Raw genomic sequence first — 19816 nt, forward strand, 5'->3', positions numbered from 1 at the left:
TGTCCGAGCCGCCTTCTTTCGAAGGCTCCGAACTCTCTTCTACCGCCATTGGGGCTAGCTTGCCATGTCTGAATTTGCCTCGAGATGAAAGAACGAATTCCACCGAGCTAGCTCGACAAACTGTATGATCAAGTGAGTCCCTTTGTTTTTTGAATGGCTGGCTGACAAGACCACTGATCACGCTGAGCGGACAGACTGGCAATAGAAAGGATACAAGGAAGAAAGAAGTGCACATCCCCACCCCATCAACATTGACAAGCTCACAATGTACCGAGGGAACTTATACATTACCATACCACAGTAGGCAATCCGTAGTGTAGACCAGCGTTTCCCAGAGGACGGATCACTACATACCTGCTTTGTGTGGAGCCACATGATGCAGTAAGGACTGCCAGGCAGCAGCAAGTGGGGCAGTGTTTCGAGCGTTATTCCGTACTTTACGGAACACTGATCCGTCACTATCCGGACCTCCTTTTGCCGCCTGTTTCACTTCGTTCCCAATTTCCCTCTTTGTGACTGGCACCAACCTCAGACTCGTACAAATATATCAACTCTCGTGACTCCTGTGGCGACACCTATATATATTGTTCATGTCGGGATGGGCGCTAAGGCTCCAGAGCACGACGAGCGTAGACATGATGGGCATGGTATGTAATCCTTTTTTCCGGACCAAGTCGTGTCGCGCGACAGCGGGCTCACTCTCCCAGGAATCCCGCCCAGCCTGGATACGTCCAACTCCATCTGCGGAGGGGAGCCCCGCTGCTCGCACCAGCGACAAGACGGAGATGGCTGTCTCGGAAATGGCGGGGGTGACAATGATGACGATGACGACGACGGCGACGACGGCGACAACGGGAGTGACGGCGACAACCACCGTGACGTAGACCCAGCTGCGGCAGATGCCCGAGCGAATAAGAAGAAGCGCAGGAAGCGCAGCAAGAAGAAGTCCAACAAGAAGAGCAAGGCGAACGCGCCCACCGAGCAGTCCTGGCCTCCGAGGATTCCGCTGGACCAGCTCTTCCCTGCTGGCAACTTCCCCGAAGGCGAAGTGCAGGAATACCAGGCCACGGCACGGACTACGGCGGCGGAGATCCGCTACAACAACCGGCGGAAATGCTGGGAAGACGAGACCTTTCTCGGCAACTACCGCAAGGCTGCCGAGATCCACCGTCAGACCCGCCGGTGGGTGCGGGAGACGGCCAAGCCCGGCCAGTCCCTCCACGACATCGCGGCGGGCATCGAGGACAGCGTCAGGGCGCTGCTGGACAATGCCGGCCTGGGGCCCGGAGACGGGCTGAAGTCTGGCATGGGCTTTCCCACGGGCCTGTGTCTCAACCATCAGGTGGCCCATTACACGCCCAACCCTGGCCAGAAGCCGGTCGTGCTGCAGCAGCAGGACGTCTTGACCGTCGACTTTGGCGTTCACATCAACGGCTGGATCGTCGACAGCGCCTTTACCATGGCGTTTGACCCGACCTATGACAACCTCCTCGCCGCGGTCCGCGACGCGACTAACACGGGTGTGAAGGTAAGCGGGGAGCCCTTCGCTCCGTAGAACACGCTGAACCCGGCGCTGACTTTTCCTCCCCTCCTCCTAGACTGCCGGAGTCGACGTCCGCATCAGCGATGTGAGCGCCGCCATTCAGGAAGTCATTGAGAGCTATGAGGTCGAGATCCGCGGCAAGACGTACCGCGTCAAGCCCGTCCGCAACCTCTGCGCTCACGACATCAAGCAGTACCGCATCCACGGCGGCAAGTCCATTCCGTTTGTGAAGAACCGCGACCAGACCAAGATGGAAGAGGGCGAGGTGTTTGCCATCGAGACGTTTGGGTCTACCGGGCGTGGCTACACCGTTGATGACGTTAGTCCCCCCCCCCCCCCTTCTCCCCCCGCCTCTCCCGGCCGAGCTAAGAAGAGAGAGAGCGAACTGGGCTGGCTGACTGACCTGACGGCTTGAGCAGGTTGGCGTCTACGGCTACGGGCTCAACTACAATGCCCCGCTTAGTGTGCCCGTGCCTCTGTCCTCGGCCAAGCGGCTCCACAAGACGATCCGAGAGAACTTTGGCACCATCGTCTTCTGCCGTCGCTATCTCGAGCGTCTCGGCGTCGAGAAGTATCTGGCTGGCGTAGGATTGCCCCGTTCGCCGTCGAGTAGAGTGCCCGTTTTGCTGACAAACGAAACATAGATGAATTGCCTGATCCAGAATGGGATCGTGGAAGAGTACGTGCCTCTTACGGACATCAAGGGGTCGTATTCGGCCCAGTTCGAGCACGTGAGTTCCCCCCTGGATCTCTTTTGTTCTCTGAGATGCGTATCCTGACCTTGTCTCAGACTTTTCTCCTTCGCGAGACACATAAGGAGGTCTTCAGCCGTGGAGACGACTATTAACATGGGTGATTGTTGTTGTTGGTGGGGGTTGTGGCAGGTCTAGGCATTTGGTATTTCTTTCTTTCCTACTCCTCGGTGTTGGTTTTTTTCCCCCCATGGGGGTTGTTTTCCCAGCACTGTTCACGCGAATGCGGAGGGGTGTCTCTTAGTACGATGAATCCAAAACCGTCCCCACACACTACCACCTCGTTCGAAGCACGCTGCTCCCCCCAAATGCAGGCATGACACGAGAGACGGCAGCACTGGTCCGGCCCGAGTGGCGCTCTGGAGGTTGCCGTTGATCACAGCGACCCAGCCTCCCCGCGCCGTTCTACGCCAACTCTACACACTACCTTTGGGCTCGTTTCCTCATCAATGACATCTTCTTTATCCCCCCCCCCCCCCCCCCCCCCCGCTCCTTCCGCCCCCCCTCCCCCCCCCTTTTTGGGTCTTTTTCCCCCCAAAAGATCTTTTTTTTATCCCCCCCCCCCCCCCCGTATAGGACGAACAGGACGCAGGTCGGTTCTGAGGCCAATCTTCCAAGTGACGGCGGCAAAGCAGCAGCATCGCTCTCGCGTTCTCGTGTGATTCGGCGCCCGCCAGTTCTTCTGCTTCCTTCGCCAGTATTCCATCAAGATCAACGCTAGAGACTTCCCTTGAAGGAAAGCACCTGCTTGGCAGTGGCGCCAGCCAACAATTCTTTCGACGCCGGTCGATATGCGTCCCATCCGCTGAGGGTGGTTACCATCCCGGAACTATGCGAGGCACCGCATCTTCATACCCGCATCTACACACCATTGCCGCGGGCGTGAGGAGGTTGGCTACGGAAATCACCTGCGTGTCGAACGATGTGGCAGAGCGATCCATACCTCGCTGGCCTAGGCCGGGTGCTGAGGTGGCCAGCGGGGACACTCTCATTGGCGGCAAGCAACGAGTCGGTAGGTGATGACGTCCCCGATGCGGATCTCACAGGTTCAAGTCGGCGACCACGCGATGACAACATCTGCACCCCCACTGACGATGCGGCCGTACATGGGCATGTCAAATTCCGATCAGCGCGTCGAGATCTGGTCGCCGGCGGCTCGGATGGCTGCCGGGACCGCTCCAGCCGGTCGGTTCGTCCAGGCCCACGAGGCGGCGAGACAAAAGCAGGAATGCGGGGGGAAGCAGATCGTATGTATGTACCTTTGAAAAGCTTATTAGATTTTGAAGTTTGACAGATGCACGTGGGGATCTGCCGACAGGGCTGCGATTTCACCACCATGCCAAGCAATGTCGTGATACCACGCTTCTTCCCGAGCGCCTTCGGCCTTCCCTCCTGTCCGTCACCTCCTCTCATCGGACAGTGGACAAGGCAAGCTTCCCGGATTCCGCACCATACACTATTACACTACTACATTACTGTGTACATTACTCGTACAGTGCACACACCAAAACACCAAGGCTTGTATCGGCAACCCTTACCATGCGGCGGCCTTCTGCACTCTGTTTCAGCTGACATGCATTCCCCGGCAATGCATCAGTCATGTCATTCCGTCCTGTCTGCAGGAGCAAACCATAAGGTTGCTTTGGTCGTGGAGTGCATGACCATCCATGTATGTACATACATAGATACATGTACGTACAATCTGGGGGGGGGGGGGGGGGGGGGGGGGGGAGGAGGGGGAGGAGAAGGGGGCCCCAGCCTACAGACAGATCCGCGGATCAATGACCACCACTGCCAGTGGCTTGCGGAACACAAGTTTCCTAACGGAGGCCGTGGGACTAAATGGAATTTCCTGGTTCTGACTTTGAGCTTTACTGATCATGTTCGACAGGAGTAAGTTCTAGCTAGGTAGTCAAATCAGCATCTCTCAACCCTGGACGAAGCACACCGACATGGATGCGTTCTCTGCGGTGCGCCTCCCGCGCCGTGCTTACCATTATGGCGCCCCTTTTCCGGGCTGCGGAATAACGTCTCCTGTCCAGGGCACCCACGCTCTTCACGCTTTATAAAACTCGAGAGCTTGCATGAGCGAAGTTGGGGGGGGGGGGGGGCGGCACGTCTCTCCTGGCTCTGTACACCAACTACACCTTAGTCGCAGCCGATCACTGCTTCTTTCTGCTACGTCCAATCTCAGCTGTTACCAGAACGGCGAAAAAACCATCAGCTTGCGTGCTCTGTAATGGAAATGTCGCGTCGAGCTATGGCGGTTAAAGGGAATGATCGTTGGGCACGAAGCTGGCAAGGCGAGGAGAGAAGACGTGTATAAAGAGAGAGAGCCTCCTGGAGACTTGCTTGGGCCCCCTTCCTTTCCTCGCTGCCACCACCATCGTCAACAATCTGCTCAGATTCGGCGTCATCCCGAGCACACCTTGAGACTCGTGGTCAAACTTCTCAAAAAACCACCGAGCTGGTCGGTCTACCAAGGCTTTCCATCATCATGAAGTCCTCACTTGCCCACCTGATACCGGCGGCCTCCCTGAGCCACGCCATCTCCATCTCCCTGCCCCCGCTCATTCCTGCAATCCCGGGCGTCACGGAGCCCCTGAACGACCTGGCTCCGCCGCTGCCCATCCTGCAGGTTCCCACACCCCCGCTGGACAGCCCTCCGTTCGAGGCCAGCGATATCAAGCCCAAGAAGATTGGCTACTTCTGGACCGGCGCCGGTGACAAGAAACACAAGGGTAAGTGTTGAGATGATTGGAACGCAGGTCATCTTCGTGCATCTTCGTGCCCGCTTCTATGTACTAATGTAGAATGTGCTCCTCCAGACTTCCTCGCCACCTACAGTCTCGATGACGTACGTAAAACGAAAGAGAACTCTTCCTTTTACTCATGCCACTTACATGTAGGCTAGTGGCATCTGACTGACTGGTTTCCAGGACACGTTCGGCACGCTCCTGTGGGTTACCGACGTGCCTACCAGTGGAAATGATCCTCACCACCTTGGGCCTTCGCTTGACGGCAAGACCCTAATTGGAGGCGGCCTCCTGTCCCTGCTCAAGACTCAGGTATGTACGGTGTGCTTTTTTTTTGGCCCCGGGGGGGGGGGGGGGGGACAGCGGCCACCATGGAATCGCTCGACAAGTTCCACGCTGACTCGAGGGGCAGGACACTGCCTTCTACTTTGACACGTCCAACCCGTACCGGCCCAAGTTCCTCAAGAGCAACCGGGCTCTCCTCTCGTCCATCACGGACGAGATCCGCGCCAAGCCCGACGGCGGCTTCTTCATCACCTACATGGGCTCGGCCGTCGGCACCTCCCCCGGCCGTCTGGTCGAGACCGATGCCGAGTTCAACGTGATCCACGAGTGGCCCGAGGACGTAGAGGGCACGCTGAACATCCTCGGCCAGCAGTTCAACCCCCACGGCCTGAGCATCGACTGGGAGAGGGGCAACATCCTCACCTCCGACTTTGTGGAGCCCATCAGCATCCTCAAGCCCAGCCTCGGCATCAAGAAGGCCAACACGGTCCGCCTGTGGGATCTCAAGACGAAGAAGATCCTCAACACCATCACCATTCCGAATGTGGGTTTTGCCACGATTACCTCTCTGAATGGAAGAGAAGCAAAAGCGGGAGGGGAAGGGGGGGGAGTAATGTCAACAGTGTTAACAGATACTCATATAGGGCGGCGGTATCCAAGACGTCAAGCACATTCCTGGTAACCCCGAGGGTGCCGCTATCGCGACCGCAGTCCAGACCGGCCAAGTCTGGATCATCTACCCCCAGCGCAAGGACGCCAACGGAAAGCCCGGTGTTGCCGAGCTGCTGTACGACCTCGGTCCCAAGGCTCGTGACACCACGGCCATCTAGTAAGGCACCCTCGCAGAAGAGAACAGAAGAATCGAGAGAAGGGAGGAAGGTAAAAGAAAAAAAGGATCCCCAAAAAACCCCCCCCCCCCCCCCCTTTTTTTTTTTTTTTTCTCCAGCTCCGACCTCACCCAGGACGGCCGCTTCCTCTACCTGACCCTGACCACGGCCAACCACATCGCGGCGCTGGACATCAGCGACCTCGGCAACGTCAGGCGGCTCGACGACCCGGACGAGGACCAGCCGACGATCGGGCCGCACTACGTCAAGGTGACGCCGGACCAGAAGCACCTGCTCGTGACGGACTACTTCGTCCAGACGGGCTCCATCGGCCTCATCAACACCCCCGCCGACTTCAAGGCCCTCTACATCGACCTCCTCGACGACGGCAGCCTCGCCTTCAACCGCTCCATCGACTTCAGCCGCGACTTCGCCAACCGCGGCGGCGGCAAGCCCCACTCTTCCGTCGTCTTTGACCTGACGGATCCCGAGCACCCTCTCTACTACTAAACGACATTCTTTTTTTTTGGGGGGGGGGATTTCCTCTTTGATTTCGTCTCCGTAGCTGGCTGGTGGCTGGTGGCTGGTGGCAGGTGGCAGGTGGCAAGTGGTAGCCGGTGGTTGAGGGTGGTCTTTGTGCTGCTGTCTTCTCTTCCAAAAACCACCCCCAATTTAGGGGGGGCCTTGTAAATAACAATCCTTAATGTTTGCTTCTTATTTCGACGAGTTCTGTAATCAGAGGGCAGAATAACCCTTCATATCGAAGCTCCCTTGTCCTCGACCGATAAACAGCAGCGGTCTCTCGTGATCGACTGGGGATATGTTGATGTTGTTTTCGTGGTTCCTGAGAAACGGCTTCAAGGCGACCGGAGTTCAGGATGAGTCAACTTAGGTACCTTAGGTTGACAGGGGGCAGGGGTTTGTTTCCCTCCTTCCACAGTCGGCGATAAGCTGTGCTGAATCCATGAATGAGACTTGTGTCCCATAATGTCATCGTTCGAGGTCGGATGCCAAGACACTCCGAAAAATAACGTTAATGCTCCTCCTCGCTTCTTGATCCCGAGCCCAGCGCCGAATCTCCAGTGACTCATTGGCGGGCCGGTGCGCGCCCTTTGCGTACCTGCCCGCTCGAATGCAGCAGTGACTTCCGTCAGATAGCCAGTCATTGAGGGGCCTTCCTGTCTCATATGGGGTATAAAACACGCGACTCTGTGGCATCTCCGTATCCTCCTCTGCGCGCACTCCGCATTCAGGTCGGCTCAAGAGACCCGACTCTTTTCAACCTATCACTTTCCCCTTCCTCACATATGTCTGAGAATTCTAGGACCTAGATTTTTTTTTTTTTTTTTTTTTTTTTGCCCTTCTCGATCAGACAGGATGCCGCCGCCCACCGAGGAGATTCGGAACTGGACGCGCCGGTTGCCGGACAACAGCAGTTATACCATCTCCACCGACCCCTCACTCATCCAGCTGGACGCCATCAATGCCGCCTTCGACACGGACATGGTCTACTGGGCCAAGCCCCTACCCCTCCCGACGCTGAAACGCTGCGTCGAGCAGTCCCTCTGCTTCGGGCTGTACTTCCACGAAGAAGAAGAAGAAGGAGAAGAAGAAGAGGCAAACAGATCAGCAAGTCCGTCATCTCCTTTTCCTTCCCTCTTCTTCTGTCTCCCGTTGTATTATCGGTTTTATGGTCCCTTGGTTGAAAGAAACCCGGACGAGATATGAAAGATGAACAAATAGAGTGTGAACTTCACACCTACCTGCCCGTCTTCAAACAACCAAACTAACAACAGCAAAAAAAAAAAAAAAAAAAAAATTGGACTTTCACATCCTTCCCCCCCCAACAGACACAAAAGAGGCCGCTGATCATGCGGACAAGGCTCAAGACGCAGCTGCGGCCCCTGCCCCTCCGAAAAAGAAGAAGATGGTCGGCCTCGCCCGCGTCGTCACCGACTACGTCACCTTCGCCTACCTGACGGACGTGTACGTGCTGCCCGCGCACCAGGGGCGCGGCCTGGGCCGCTGGCTGATGGCCTGCCTGGACGAGGTGCTGGCCTCGTGGCCGGCCCTGCGCCGGTGCATGCTCCTGACGCGGGACGAGGCCGCCGTGCGCATGTACGGCGCCACCATCGGCGCGCGGGTGCTCCGCGGGCGGGCCGTGAACGACGTCGGTGGGGAGCCGGAGGGGGGGGAGAAGGGGAAGGGGAGCCCAAAGGAAAGGGGGCTGTTCATTCTCGAGAGGAAGGGGCCCGGGATCGGGTTTACGGTTGGGGAGGGCGGCGGAGGCAGGTGAAAGGGCGGCTATCAAGTCTTTTGTCAAATTTATCTTCCCTTTTCTCTCTCTTTCTCTCTCTCTCTCTCTCTCTCTCTCTCTCTCTCTCTCTCTCTCTCTCTCTCTCTCTTTCGGTGACGTCTATTTGGCCCATTCTATTGCGGGCCTTGTTCATTTGGATAGAAATTATTTGCCCGGTGGTTTCCCGTACGCGCCGCCGTTGGCTCTCCTCAGCTCAATTGCCCGTTTGTATGGCGGTGCGGTAGGCGGCTGGACCGGGTCGAGAGAGACGTGGTCATCGGGTAGTCTGTAGGAGGCGTCCGAGTCGAAGGCGGAGAGATCGCCGCACGCGACGAAGGGAGCGATCCACCGGGTGTCCTTGTCACGCGGCTCAGGGCAGAGGTCGTCGACCTCGACCTCGCAGATTCCGTCTTCGTCTGTCGTCCGTGTCCGCACAGGTCTGGTGTCCCAGGCGCCCGTATCGTGGTTTTGCATGAGGACAGGAGCCGTGATGGGAGCCGACGCGTTCCTGGCTGCCAGCATCTCCGACAGCCGGCTGCCGACGCCGAGCGGCTCCGCCAGGCTGGCTTTGAACCCCTTTGGCGGCTGGAAGTTGATGCAAACGATGAAGGCCTCCACGCTGCTCGCCCGGGACGACCGCGGCTTGGCCACGTAGACCTTCTCGAAAAAGATCTTGAGCTGCGCATAGAGCAGGTCCACGTTGCGGCCGCGGAAGATCTTGGCGACAAACTTGCCGCCGGGCTTGAGCACGCACAAGGCCAGGTTGAGGGCTGCAAACAACAGCTGCGACTGGACATAGATGTCGAGGTCGTGCAGGCCGGTGACGTCGGGGGCGCCGTCGCTGATGACAAGATCGACGGGCTGCGACGCCTGCGGGTCCATGGTGTTGGGGTCATAGTCGGGGTCCAGGGCCTTCAGGAGAAGCGGGACGGTGGCCGGGTGGGTGATGTCTGCGCGGAGCGTGATGATCCCTGGAAGCGGGCTGATGGGTTGCAGATCGATGGACACGATCTTGACGTCCTGCCGAGGCTGGGGTTGCTCCTTCGGCGAAGCATCATCCCCTGAGCCGGGCTTCTTCTCCTGGCCAGGAGCCTCATCCGAGGGAACAATGTTGAGCATGTGTTGACGGAGCTTGGCTTCCCGGTCCTGCCAAGCACTACGCCCGAACTTCTCGCGCTTTATGAGCACCCGTGAGAGTACTTGAGACCAGCTGCCAGGAGCCGCGCAGAGATCGACGACCCGGGTGACATTCTCAAAGAGGTTGAACTCTGCCAGGGAGAAAGGGTCAGTCAGTCAACGCAAGGTCTCAAGGGAAGAAAAAGTGACTTCGTGCTGCGGCTGCGAGTGTAGTTTACTCACCCTCGTCGAGTTGTAGTAGCTTGAATGCGCTTCGTGCACGCCATCCCTGCTCCTTTGCTAGCCGATAGTAGGCGTCGCGCTTGTCTTTGGACGATTTTCCCATATTAGTGCGAGGGTGATGGTGGTTGCTACGAGTCTTGCGAGCCTCTAAAAAAAAAAGAAAGAAAGAAAGAAAGAAAAGAAAAGAAAAGAAAAAAAACCCCGCGATCACTCCCGAGTCACTAGATGTGCCGATGGCTCAGCCCTTCGGGCATCTCATAGAGGATAAGTGCAAAGGTGTAGAAAATTCGCAACGACTTCCTACGATGAGGGCTTCGAAGAATACTCGGAGAGGTTGGAGGCCACCCTGGTGCCTGGTGCTCTCTCATCCAGGGTCTTGTGGGTTAATACGGAGTACTGAGAGTTCGATTGTAAGAATCATCGAGCAGGGTTTTTTCATTGAACTGGAACTGATGGAGGGGCTGCTGTAATTACCTGTAAGCCTTGTCGCTTTATCGGGCGGGCGAGTCAAAGATTGAAGAGGCGCCTGGTGCATTCAGCGGCCGAAGCGACGGTGAAAGTGGGGCCGAGATTTCACTTTGCTGTACTCCGTATCAGACGTTTCCTGCATTTTTCATCGCAGAACAATGAATTTCTCGAGAGTGAATGAGGCGACTTCCAACCATTGTTGTTCACATCCCGAACGGGAAATCTCAGCATGGCCATCGACAAGAAGAGGAAACGGAATGAAGGGCATGGCAAACGCTCCAAGGCGCCGCCTGCCAGTTCCAAGCGTCAAAAGTCGAATTCCGGGAAGCGCGTCGTAAACGTCGATGCACTTCCCTGGAAGTCGGTCGATGTGCCAGAAATGTTCGATGATGCCGAAGGCTTTTACGGTTTGGAGGAGGTTGAGGGTGTTGAAGTCGTGCGCGAGGGCGGCACTGTCAAATTTGTGAGTCTTGCAAATCTCTCGTACTCGGAATACCGCGCTTACGCTCGTTCCAGGTGACTGCTGCTGACGCAGAGTCGGAGGACAGTGAGGAGTTTGGGGGTTTTGATGACCCCCCAGAGGATGCCGAAGTATCTCCAGAGGGGACAGAGGTGAAGGGTTCGGCATCAGAAGAACCTGCAGCACCGGAGGCCTCGGCCAAGCAGCCCAAGGCTGCAAAGAAAGCCACCGGGGCCGATGGGAAAGACGCCCCGAAAAGGGACGCCGAGACCCAAAAGGAGGACAAGAAGAGAGGAAAGAAAGAAAAGCAGAGCTCCAAAGTCGAATCGGCAAATGGTGACCCCGAACTGGAAGCGAACGTCTTTGCCCAAGCGGCTAGCCTCGCCGAGGCGCCGGCCGAGGACAACGATATCGACATGTCCGAGTGGGTTCCGCTTGGTCTTTCTCCCCAGGTGCTGTCGGCCATTGCGCGCCTCAAGTTCGCCAAGCCGACCGCGATCCAAGCCAAGGCGATCCCGCACATCATGAATGGCCACGATCTCATTGGAAAGGCAGCCACCGGTTCAGGGAAAACGCTGGCCTTTGGGATTCCTATCGTGGAGAGCTGGCTGGCCAGAAGGGCCGAGGCGCAAACTACCGACAAGAAGCAGCCCATCGCTCTGATCCTTTCGCCCACTCGAGAACTCGCCCATCAGATCCGCGATCACCTGAAGCAACTCTGTGCCGGGCTCACCACCGGGCCCTACGTCTGCTCAGTAACCGGCGGCCTCGCGGTTCAGAAGCAGCAGCGTCAGTTTGAGAAGGCCGACATCTTGGTCGGGACGCCCGGCAGAATGTGGGAGCTGACGAGCTCGAGCAACTCGGTACTCGGGGCATTGAGGGGTATCAGTTTCCTGGTTGTCGACGAAGCCGACCGGCTGCTGAAGGACGGGCACTTCAAGGAAGCCGAGGAGATCATGAATGCTCTGGACAGAAAAGCGCCCGGGGAGGAGGTGGAGGACGACGGGGATTCGGACGACGAGACGCCGCGGCACAACCGCCAGACCCTCGTGTTCTCAGCGACTTTCAACAAGAACCTCCAGCAGAAGCTCGCCGGCAAGGCCCGCTACAACCTCATGGGCGACGCCGAGTCGCTCGAGTACCTCCTGAAGAAGCTCAACTTTCGCGAGCCGCGCCCCAAGTTCGTCGACACCAATCCGGTCTCCCAGATGGCCGAGAACCTGAGGGAAGGCCTCATCCAGTGCGGCGACCTCGAAAAAGACCTCTACCTCTACGCCGTCCTCCTCTTGCAGCCCACCCGCCGCGCGCTAGTATTTACCAACTCGATCAACACCGTCCGGCGTCTGACGCCCTTCCTGCAGGCTCTCAACCTCCCAGCCTTTGCCCTCCACTCCGACATGGAGCAAAAAGCGCGCCTCCGCTCGATCGAGCGGTTCAGAGCGGGCGCCAACGCCGCCAATAACAAGAAGAACAGCCCCGCGCCGTCGTCCTCGCCACCGGCGTCTTCCATCCTCGTCGCGACCGACGTGGCCGCCCGCGGCCTCGACATACCCGAGATCGACCTCGTCATCCACTACCACGTCCCGCGCACGGCGGACGACTACGTGCACCGGTCGGGCCGGACGGCGCGCGCCAACCACTCGGGCATCTCGATCCTCCTGTGCGGGCCGAAAGAGGCCGTGCCGACGCGGCGGCTCATCGCCAAGGTGCACGCGGCCGCGGCCGCGGCCGCGCACACGCCGCGGGCCAAGCTGGCCAGCGCCGGCGTCGGGGTCCAGACGGTCGACATCGACCGGCGGCTGGTGGCGCACCTGCGGCCGCGGGTGACGCTGGCCAAGAAGATCACCGAGACGACCATCGCCAAGGAGCGCGGGGCCAGGGAGGAGGACTGGCTGCGGAAGGCCGCCGACGAGCTCGGGGTCGAGTACGACCCGGACGAGCTGGAGGCGGCCTGCTCGTGGAAGGGCCGCGGCAGCGGGAGGAAGATGCGGGAGAAGGAGGCGGCGGCGGTGAGCAAGGCCGAGGTGAAGCAGTGGCGCTGGGAGCTCAAGGAGCTGCTGAGCAAGAGAGTCAACACGGGAGTGAGCGAGAGGTATCTGAACGGCGTCGACGTGGATGCGCTCCTGAGGGGGGCGAGGGGGGAGTTTTTGGGTCAGGTTGAGGGGCTGGGATTGTAAAATTACGGTCTTGCATAGAGATGGAAGGCGCCGTCAAAATACCAAAGTTATGCATTTTTCTTTCCGGGTTTCTCAATATCGCCCCAGTCCTCCGCTCTCCTCGCGCCAACAACGCCATCCCCCGAGATGAACAGACAACAAACACTATCTACCCCCTCCCCAATGCCGCCCGGCAAACCCCCCCGATCCGGTCGGAGCAAGCCTGCCCACAACAACTTCCTCACCCTGACGCGCGACGCCGCCTTTCTCTCCCCACCGGCTGCTGCCCTTTCCAAAGGCTCATCAGTCCTGGCGCGGGCTGGTGAAAAACTGGGCCGGCGGGCCGAGGCTTGCTCCTCGCGTCGCCCTTCTCCGACGCCGACGCTTCGGCACGGCCGGCGCTCTCCCCCGTGCGCGACGCAGTAAGCGTGTCCCCGGACAGCCTGGGCGACGGCGGTGGGCACGGCGGTGGGCACGGCGGTGGGGAGGCGGAGGCATTCTCCCGCCGCCAGAGAGCGGGCTTGTGTGCCTGCTGCTGCTGCTGCTGTTGCCGCGCAGCGGCGGAAAGGGAGGTGGCGCAGTCCCCGGAGCAAAAGGGGCAAGAATGCGGGTTGCCGGCTGCCGTTCGGTTGAGCGCGGGCGTGGTGTGCGGCTTGGGCGGTGGTGGTGCTCGTGTCTCGGGGAAGAGGAGGCTCGTGACGAGGGATTTGAGCCGGAGCGGGAGCCGGAGCGGGAGCGGGAGCCGTCGTTGTCGTGGCCGTCGCCGCCTCGTCCGGGGTTCCGCTGCCTCGCAGCTGCTGTTGTTGGCGGGCACAACACGAGCGTCGCCGGCGGCGGATGGATCCACGAGCGGCATCTGCGAGAACGACGGGACGGTGACCACCGCGGTTGGAGCGGCGTCTCCCGCCTCCTCCTCCTCCTCCGCCTCCTTCTCCTCCTCCTCGGCGAGGTGCTCCCACAGCGAGAGGGCCACCTCCTCGTGGATGGCGGGCACGCGGATCAGGCGCCGGCAGGCCAGCGAGCCCTCTTCGCGGGACAGCCTGCCGAGGGCGCGGAGCTCGGGCAGGGTGAGCCGGCAGTCGACCTTGATGTAATCGGCACGGTGGGACCAATGCCTGTCGATGAACTCTCTGATGGCCTGCTCGGCTTCCCAGGTAGGCAGCAACCCTGGATATGACCCTCTGGGTGGTGCCACGAGGGTGCTGACGGTAGACGAGGTACCAGAACCAGAATCTAGGGTGGTCGTGCTTGGGAAGTTGGGGGTTTTCATGAGACCAGGAGCCGACTCCGCTTTCGACAAGAAACGGGCCGTGGTTGGCCTTGGTGCAGATGAGGAGGCCATCTGCATTTGGAGAAAGCGAATGGGGGCATTGCCAGCCGTTGGCGTAGCAGATGCAGCCATTCTACTGCCGCCGTAGTGGTGGAGTCTGGGGGAGGAGGGAGGGACTGTTATGCAGCAGAAGGGCGACAACGAGCAGCTGACGGTTGTATTGGGTTGAGAGGGGGTTCTGGGGATACACTACGCGCAGTCGCTGATTCTTCTGCAAGAAAGACCTGGTGCAGTCCGCATCTGACTGAAATAGCTACACCATCGGGGTGTGGTGGAGGTTGTTTTATGGCTCTGGAGGTGGCCCGGTTTATCGCAAGGCCATGCATCGTTGCTGCTTACCCCTTGTCTTTCACCTTGTCCTGACACTTGGGACCCTTTTCCATTATCGATGGCATCCGGGACAGCAGCAGTTGCGCTGAACAAGTGCCTTGAAAGTGGTGAGGAGGTGATCAGGAGGGGCGGATATCGGGGCTCGGCCGGGGTCAAGTCGGAAACAACCGACCGTTAGAGGTTGACCAACCGGCTCCGAGCCTGTCAGGAAAGCCACATGGCCAGCGGGGTGAGAGTTTCGGCATGCTTTTCCGGGGAAACACATGGCCGGGTCCCAGAGCCGAGCCGGGGATGCAGTGCTTGTTTCCCGTAGAGAAGGGGGAACAAAGACCGCCACCTGTCGCAAGGTGCGTGCAAACCTGTCTCGCCAGGGTGTATGAACCAGAGAGAGCCGATTCCCCTCAATGGTCTGAATATTGCATTGACGGTGTGTTGGTCTCTTGGAGCATCTCTCTTCTCCGGTACAAAACCTTTGTTAGCCAAGTTCCTCGCAAATCGGAACCCGGGAGAGCCCAGCCCCGAGAGTCCGTGATCAAAGAAAGACGACGCATGTGGCTGCGCGCGGAGTTCATCCGGCAGCGGGCAAGAAACAACAGCCTACACAGCAAATGGCCGGAAAGAACTAGAAGACGGAGAAGCGTCCTTCCAAGCCCGTACTCCCTCCCCCGTCGTTATCGTTTCAGGTAATCGGAGTCTGGCGACACTCATCAACTGTCGCGTCTTCAGCTCAGGGCCACCCGTCTTGGTCTGCGACGCCCATATGAGCACGCTTTCGAAAGGCTAGCAATCAGGGCTTCCTTTCAAAGGCGAATACCCTCATACCTTGACCCACAAGTATCTGTACCCAAAGCTCTGCAAGTACATACTGCTCCAGTCAGACCGGCGTGGGTTCTGCAGCAGTGCCGTACGCAGCGGATCGTGGGACCGCACCCAGTATATCCAGCTTTTTGGGAATGAGCCACGGATAGCGGTCGGCTCGGTTGACTATTGCCCAGGTATCGAGTCGGTGCGACGGCCGTTGGGGATATGGGGTAGTAGCGTGGGCGCAGTAAGGTATCAGCATGTCTAAAAATGCAGTCAACCAGACATTAGATGCAAACGACAGGAATTAAAATACGTTACATGTGCTTGTAGAGCCTGTGTTAGGCAGGCAAAAAAAAAAAAAGGTAGGGGCGCATTTGAGCGGCAGCGGCGAGGAGGGCCGGTTGCAGTTGGATTGAGGTACTTAGTACAGTACATACACAAGTAGTTAACCTGGTAAATTTAACACTGAACTGTGGTTTGAGCCGCTTTCCAGTACGAAGATACGTACCATATCCACTCTTCCCTTGTCATGCAAGGTCAGTACGACATACAGCGCTCCCCACACCACTTTAGGTCCCTACCTTACCTACCTCAGATCCTTGCCTACGCACATGCTATAGTACATACCTTATCCACCCGACCTTCCATGCCTTACGTCAGGCGGAAACTTATTATGTATGGCCCTACCTTGTGTTTCGTAGTCATACATACACCAGGTACCTACGTCAAGGGGCGGACTACACAGTCCTGCTAGTGCAGGGTAGAGTACGTACCTTACCTGTATGAGCGTACATACAGTACTGTAATGCACTAGTTAATTCATACGGGCCCGCAAGGGACCGCCCACGTCACGCAGCCTTGGAGCGGCCCGAGGGCAACCGTTGCGTTCCGAGTGGAACTGCGATTGACGGGCAGGGACGACCTTCAGCCAAGGTCTGGGGAAAATGGAACCGTCAGGCAACCAGCAACCATTACGATTCTGAATCGCGACTTGGGCGCATCGAGATTTCCGTCTGTTCGAGATTCATTCCACTAACATACTGCTTCGTACCTGAGTACGAAGCACATACTTATACATACAGTACACCTGGCAAGCTGCGCTGCTTCTGCCATTATCTCCTACTTAACCGCCACCCAAGAGCCATCCTTCCATCTATCCATCGGACCAGAATTTCGAGCACGCACTGGTTCGGCAGCGTTCGCTCTCCGCCTTTTTTTTTGGCCCTGCATCCAAGATCCATCCGGGTTAAGAACGGTGTAAGCAGAAGTTCATTCATCACAGCAGCCAGCGGGAGTTTGTAGGATAACCGCTACCCGCACCCTCGGCCTCCGCGTCTACGCGACTTTCTTCGACCGCTGTCATGTCGGAAGCCTACCCAAGCCCGCAACTCACAGGTGTTGGCCGTCCACCGCGAAGTGGCCGGCTCTCCTCGAGCCCCTCTCTCCACGAGACGCAGCGCCCCCGCTCGCTGCATCTGCTCGTCGCCGCCAATGGCTCAAGGGACGTGGCGTTTGCGGAGGCCATCACCGTCCGCCTTTCCAAAGAACCCCAGATCTCCACAAGAGCCATCGTCGACGACATGACACACAGGCTGGCGCAGGAGATCATCGTGCTCCAGAATCAGAGCTTGAGGAGGGGCTCCCCGGACGGCCCGAGTCCTAGGGACATCGAGTCGTGTCAGCAATCGGCGTCCGAGCTGGTCGAGTGGGCCGACCTGCTCGTCCTCGCGCCTGTCGACGCCGACACCCTCGCCAAGATGATGTGCGGCATCTCGGACACCCTGCTGCTCGAGGTGCTCCGGAGCTGGGACGCCTCCAAACGGATCATTATGGTGCCCGGCATGAGCACCCAGATGTGGGAGAACCCCGTCACCAAGCGCCAGATGAGCAAGCTGCATCGCAAGTGGGGGTGGATCCGGGTCATGCCCCCGATCCTCTGGCATTACGATAAGAGCCCCCATCCCAAGCGCATCGTCGAGTGGGACGGCTTCAACGAGCTACTCGGCATCATCAAGAACCAGGCCGACTTTCTGAAGCTGGGCCACGACATGGAGATCAGCGCCCAACCGGGCACGCCCCCGGCGATGAGAGCGAAGGCCCGGAGCACCCTCCCACCCGAGATCTGGAGCATGATCCTCGAGTTCACCAACGACTGGGAGCTCGCCACCTGCCTCGGCGTCTACACGAACCTCGAGATGCCCACCAGCCAGGGCTGGCGGCGCGAGCCCAAGGACCCCAATGACCCGCTCCAGGTCTTCATGCACTCGCTGGAATGGACCCTCCTCACCGCCGACACCAAGGCGGTCTGCGACAAGCTCGCCCACGCCCCGCCCACCTTCCACGACCTCTCGGCGCTCGCCGTCCACCTCATCTTCAAGTTCTCCCTCACGGGCGTGCTCACCTACATCGAGGCAAACCTCCCTCACATCTTCAAATGCTTCGACGGCAAGACGATCCCGACCAAGGCGTCGGCCTACTACGGCCGCACCGAGATTCTCGACTGGTGGGCCCGTTCGCCCTCATTCCTCGAGAAACAGTACGACGTCGAGGCGCTCAACCACGCCTCGGGTCACGGCTTCGTGCACATTCTCGACTGGTGGCGCCGCTCCGGCCTGCCCCTCAAGTACGACGAGCAGGCCTTCGAGGCGGCCTCGGCCAAGGGCCACGTGCACGTGCTCGAGTGGTGGCGCGAGGCCGGCCGGCAGGACCCCTCCATCGTCATCAAGCCCGGCCGGTCGCTGCTCGCCGCCGCCCAGTGGGGCCAGGTCGCCGTCATCCGCTGGTGGGAGGAGAGCGGCATCCCCGTCGGTCACCAGGACGCCGTGTGCAAGATGGCGAGCCGCTGGGGGCAGGTCAAGGTGCTGGACCTGTGGCGCCAGCTGAGGGGCGACGACAAGTTCCAGTTCGACAACCAGATCCTGATCGAGGCCACCTTGCACGCGCACATACCCGTGCTGGAGTGGTGGCGCCAGTACGCGCACGGGGAACTGCCGGGCATGGGCGGCCGCAAGGGGAACAGGGTGGAATACAAGACGATGGACGTCGAGGAGGCGTTGGAAGATTCGCTGGGCGATCAGACCAAGGTCAGGAGGTGGTGGGCCGAGAACGGTCTCAACTTGGGACTCGGCACAAGCGAGTGGATGAAAATACGGTATTTGTGAAGGGAAAATAGAAGGGGAAAAGGAGAGGAAAAGGAGAGGAAAAGGAGGGGAAAAGGTGTGGAAAAAGGTGTGAAAAAATAAGGGGGGAGGTTGCACATTTACAGGCGCAGGGGAGACTACGAACTGATATCAACAGGTGTTGGAATTTAGAACACAAAAAAAGGCAAAATGAGCATATGATTTTGCTTTGCGGCTGACTGGGGGTATCTCCTTCTAAAGTGAATGAAAGAGAAAAAAAAAAAAAAAAAAGAGGAAAAGCAACAGGTGAAAAACATGTACATCAAGCAAACTTGGCCGGATTACTGGGTATTATCCTCCTCAGCACATCGATCTGGCGCGCGAGCCCCTTGTTCTTCAGCTCGGCCACTCCGCGCTTGTCTGTCCTCCGCATCCCGTTGGAGTACACCACGGTAAAGTCGGGCACCACCTCCCCGGCGGCAATCTCGGTATGCGGAGTCAGGGTGCAGTGCTGTCCACACCTTGTGTCAGCATGGTTGTCTTTTGTTTTCCCCAAGAGAAAAGAAAGGAAGGAGGGTTTTAAAAAGAAGAAGTAGGGGAGAGAGAGAGGCACACACACCTTTCCGATCACAGCCCCCGCCCCGACCTTGGCCCCGACGCCAACGACGGTGCCCTCGCCGATGAAGGTGTCGCCCGCCTCCACGGCCGCGCCGACCTCGACGGTGACGTAGTCGGCCAGCGTGACGGCCGCCTCGGTGACGCGGCCGGACGCGCCCACGGAGCCGACCGTCGCCCGCTCGTGCACGACGCAGCGGCGCCCGATCGTGACGCGCCCCGCGAGCGAGTCGAGCCGGGCGCGCGGGTGCACCACGCTCTCGCTGTGGATCGTGATCGGGTGCGTGCCCGTCAGCACGGCCGAGTCGGCGATGACGATGGACGAGGAGAACTGCACGGGCGGTTTGGGACCCGAGGATACCGGGGGGAGCATGGAGTGCCGTTTGGAGGACATGTCTGCGTTGTCGTTCTCCCTTTTGTATTTTTGATTCCTCTTCTTTGGCCTTCTCTCTCTCTCTCTCTCTCTCTCTCTCTCTCTCTCGATCTACCGTGTATATTTGTGTAAAGTCCCTCGAATGGAAAATTAGTTATCCTGCTATGGCGATGCCGGCGGTATTGGTTGTGGTGATGTTATCCGTGGTGTGGGTAGTGGATGACTGGCCATGGTTATTGACGTGACTGCATTTCGATCCGCCGCAACGGGCTGCGAACGCGCTGCGCGTTTGAGCTGTGTGCCATTGCACACGGTTTGAGCCGACCACTGAAAGAGCAAGTCA

At 58.7% G+C, this 19816-nt stretch overlaps 8 protein-coding genes across 8 annotated transcripts; 5 read left to right on the forward strand and 3 right to left on the reverse strand.

The window, feature by feature from the left end:
- Positions 1-598: 598 nt before the first annotated feature.
- Positions 599-2390, forward strand: P884DRAFT_203713 (peptidase M24, structural domain-containing protein; the record flags this gene model as incomplete). Its single annotated transcript, XM_069438516.1, has 6 exons — positions 599-647; positions 708-1528; positions 1599-1862; positions 1963-2127; positions 2188-2274; positions 2334-2390. The coding sequence occupies 6 exons, from the start codon at positions 599-601 to the stop codon at positions 2388-2390; spliced, it is 1443 nt and encodes a 480-aa protein (XP_069296396.1).
- A 2313-nt stretch (positions 2391-4703) lies between these two features.
- Positions 4704-6673, forward strand: P884DRAFT_309883 (uncharacterized protein; the record flags this gene model as incomplete). The annotated part of the gene is made up of 6 exons (XM_069445177.1): positions 4704-5036; positions 5109-5152; positions 5235-5363; positions 5464-5880; positions 5981-6165; positions 6283-6673. The coding sequence occupies exons 1-6, from the start codon at positions 4793-4795 to the stop codon at positions 6671-6673; spliced, it is 1410 nt and encodes a 469-aa protein (XP_069296397.1). The 5' UTR covers positions 4704-4792.
- Positions 6674-7496: 823 nt separating this feature from the next.
- P884DRAFT_293041 (uncharacterized protein) lies at positions 7497-8308 on the forward strand (the record flags this gene model as incomplete). The annotated part of the gene is made up of 2 exons (XM_069444198.1): positions 7497-7796; positions 8014-8308. Coding segments are annotated over exons 1-2 (549 nt in total), but the record flags the coding sequence as incomplete, so codon positions are not given.
- A 316-nt stretch (positions 8309-8624) lies between these two features.
- On the reverse strand, positions 8625-9921 carry P884DRAFT_300892 (FtsJ-like methyltransferase-domain-containing protein; the record flags this gene model as incomplete). The annotated part of the gene is made up of 2 exons (XM_069444811.1): positions 8625-9727; positions 9819-9921. 2 exons carry the CDS (start codon positions 9919-9921, stop codon positions 8625-8627), a joined length of 1206 nt encoding a protein of 401 aa, XP_069296399.1.
- Positions 9922-10435: 514 nt separating this feature from the next.
- Positions 10436-12990, forward strand: P884DRAFT_330654 (P-loop containing nucleoside triphosphate hydrolase protein). Its single transcript, XM_069445694.1, has 2 exons — positions 10436-10749; positions 10803-12990. Exons 1-2 carry the CDS (start codon positions 10516-10518, stop codon positions 12921-12923), a joined length of 2355 nt encoding a protein of 784 aa, XP_069296400.1. The 5' UTR covers positions 10436-10515; the 3' UTR covers positions 12924-12990.
- Positions 12991-13143: 153 nt separating this feature from the next.
- On the reverse strand, positions 13144-14250 carry P884DRAFT_203633 (uncharacterized protein; the record flags this gene model as incomplete). Its single annotated transcript, XM_069438512.1, has 1 exon — positions 13144-14250. One exon carries the CDS (start codon positions 14248-14250, stop codon positions 13144-13146), a length of 1107 nt encoding a protein of 368 aa, XP_069296401.1.
- Positions 14251-16300: 2050 nt separating this feature from the next.
- On the forward strand, positions 16301-18692 carry P884DRAFT_261230 (uncharacterized protein). Its single transcript, XM_069441538.1, has one exon. The coding sequence runs from the start codon at positions 16728-16730 to the stop codon at positions 18525-18527; it is 1800 nt and encodes a 599-aa protein (XP_069296402.1). The 5' UTR covers positions 16301-16727; the 3' UTR covers positions 18528-18692.
- Positions 18693-18785: 93 nt separating this feature from the next.
- Positions 18786-19747, reverse strand: P884DRAFT_285966 (trimeric LpxA-like protein). Its single transcript, XM_069443799.1, has 2 exons — positions 19105-19747; positions 18786-18996 (listed from the first exon to the last, which is right to left on the reverse strand). Exons 1-2 carry the CDS (start codon positions 19492-19494, stop codon positions 18808-18810), a joined length of 579 nt encoding a protein of 192 aa, XP_069296403.1. The 5' UTR covers positions 19495-19747; the 3' UTR covers positions 18786-18807.
- Between the last annotated feature and the right edge of the window lie 69 nt (positions 19748-19816).

Source organism: Thermothelomyces heterothallicus (genome assembly GCF_042370625.1).
Source record: "Thermothelomyces heterothallicus CBS 202.75 unplaced genomic scaffold P884_scaffold_16, whole genome shotgun sequence".
Lineage (NCBI taxonomy): Eukaryota > Fungi > Ascomycota > Sordariomycetes > Sordariales > Chaetomiaceae > Thermothelomyces > Thermothelomyces heterothallicus.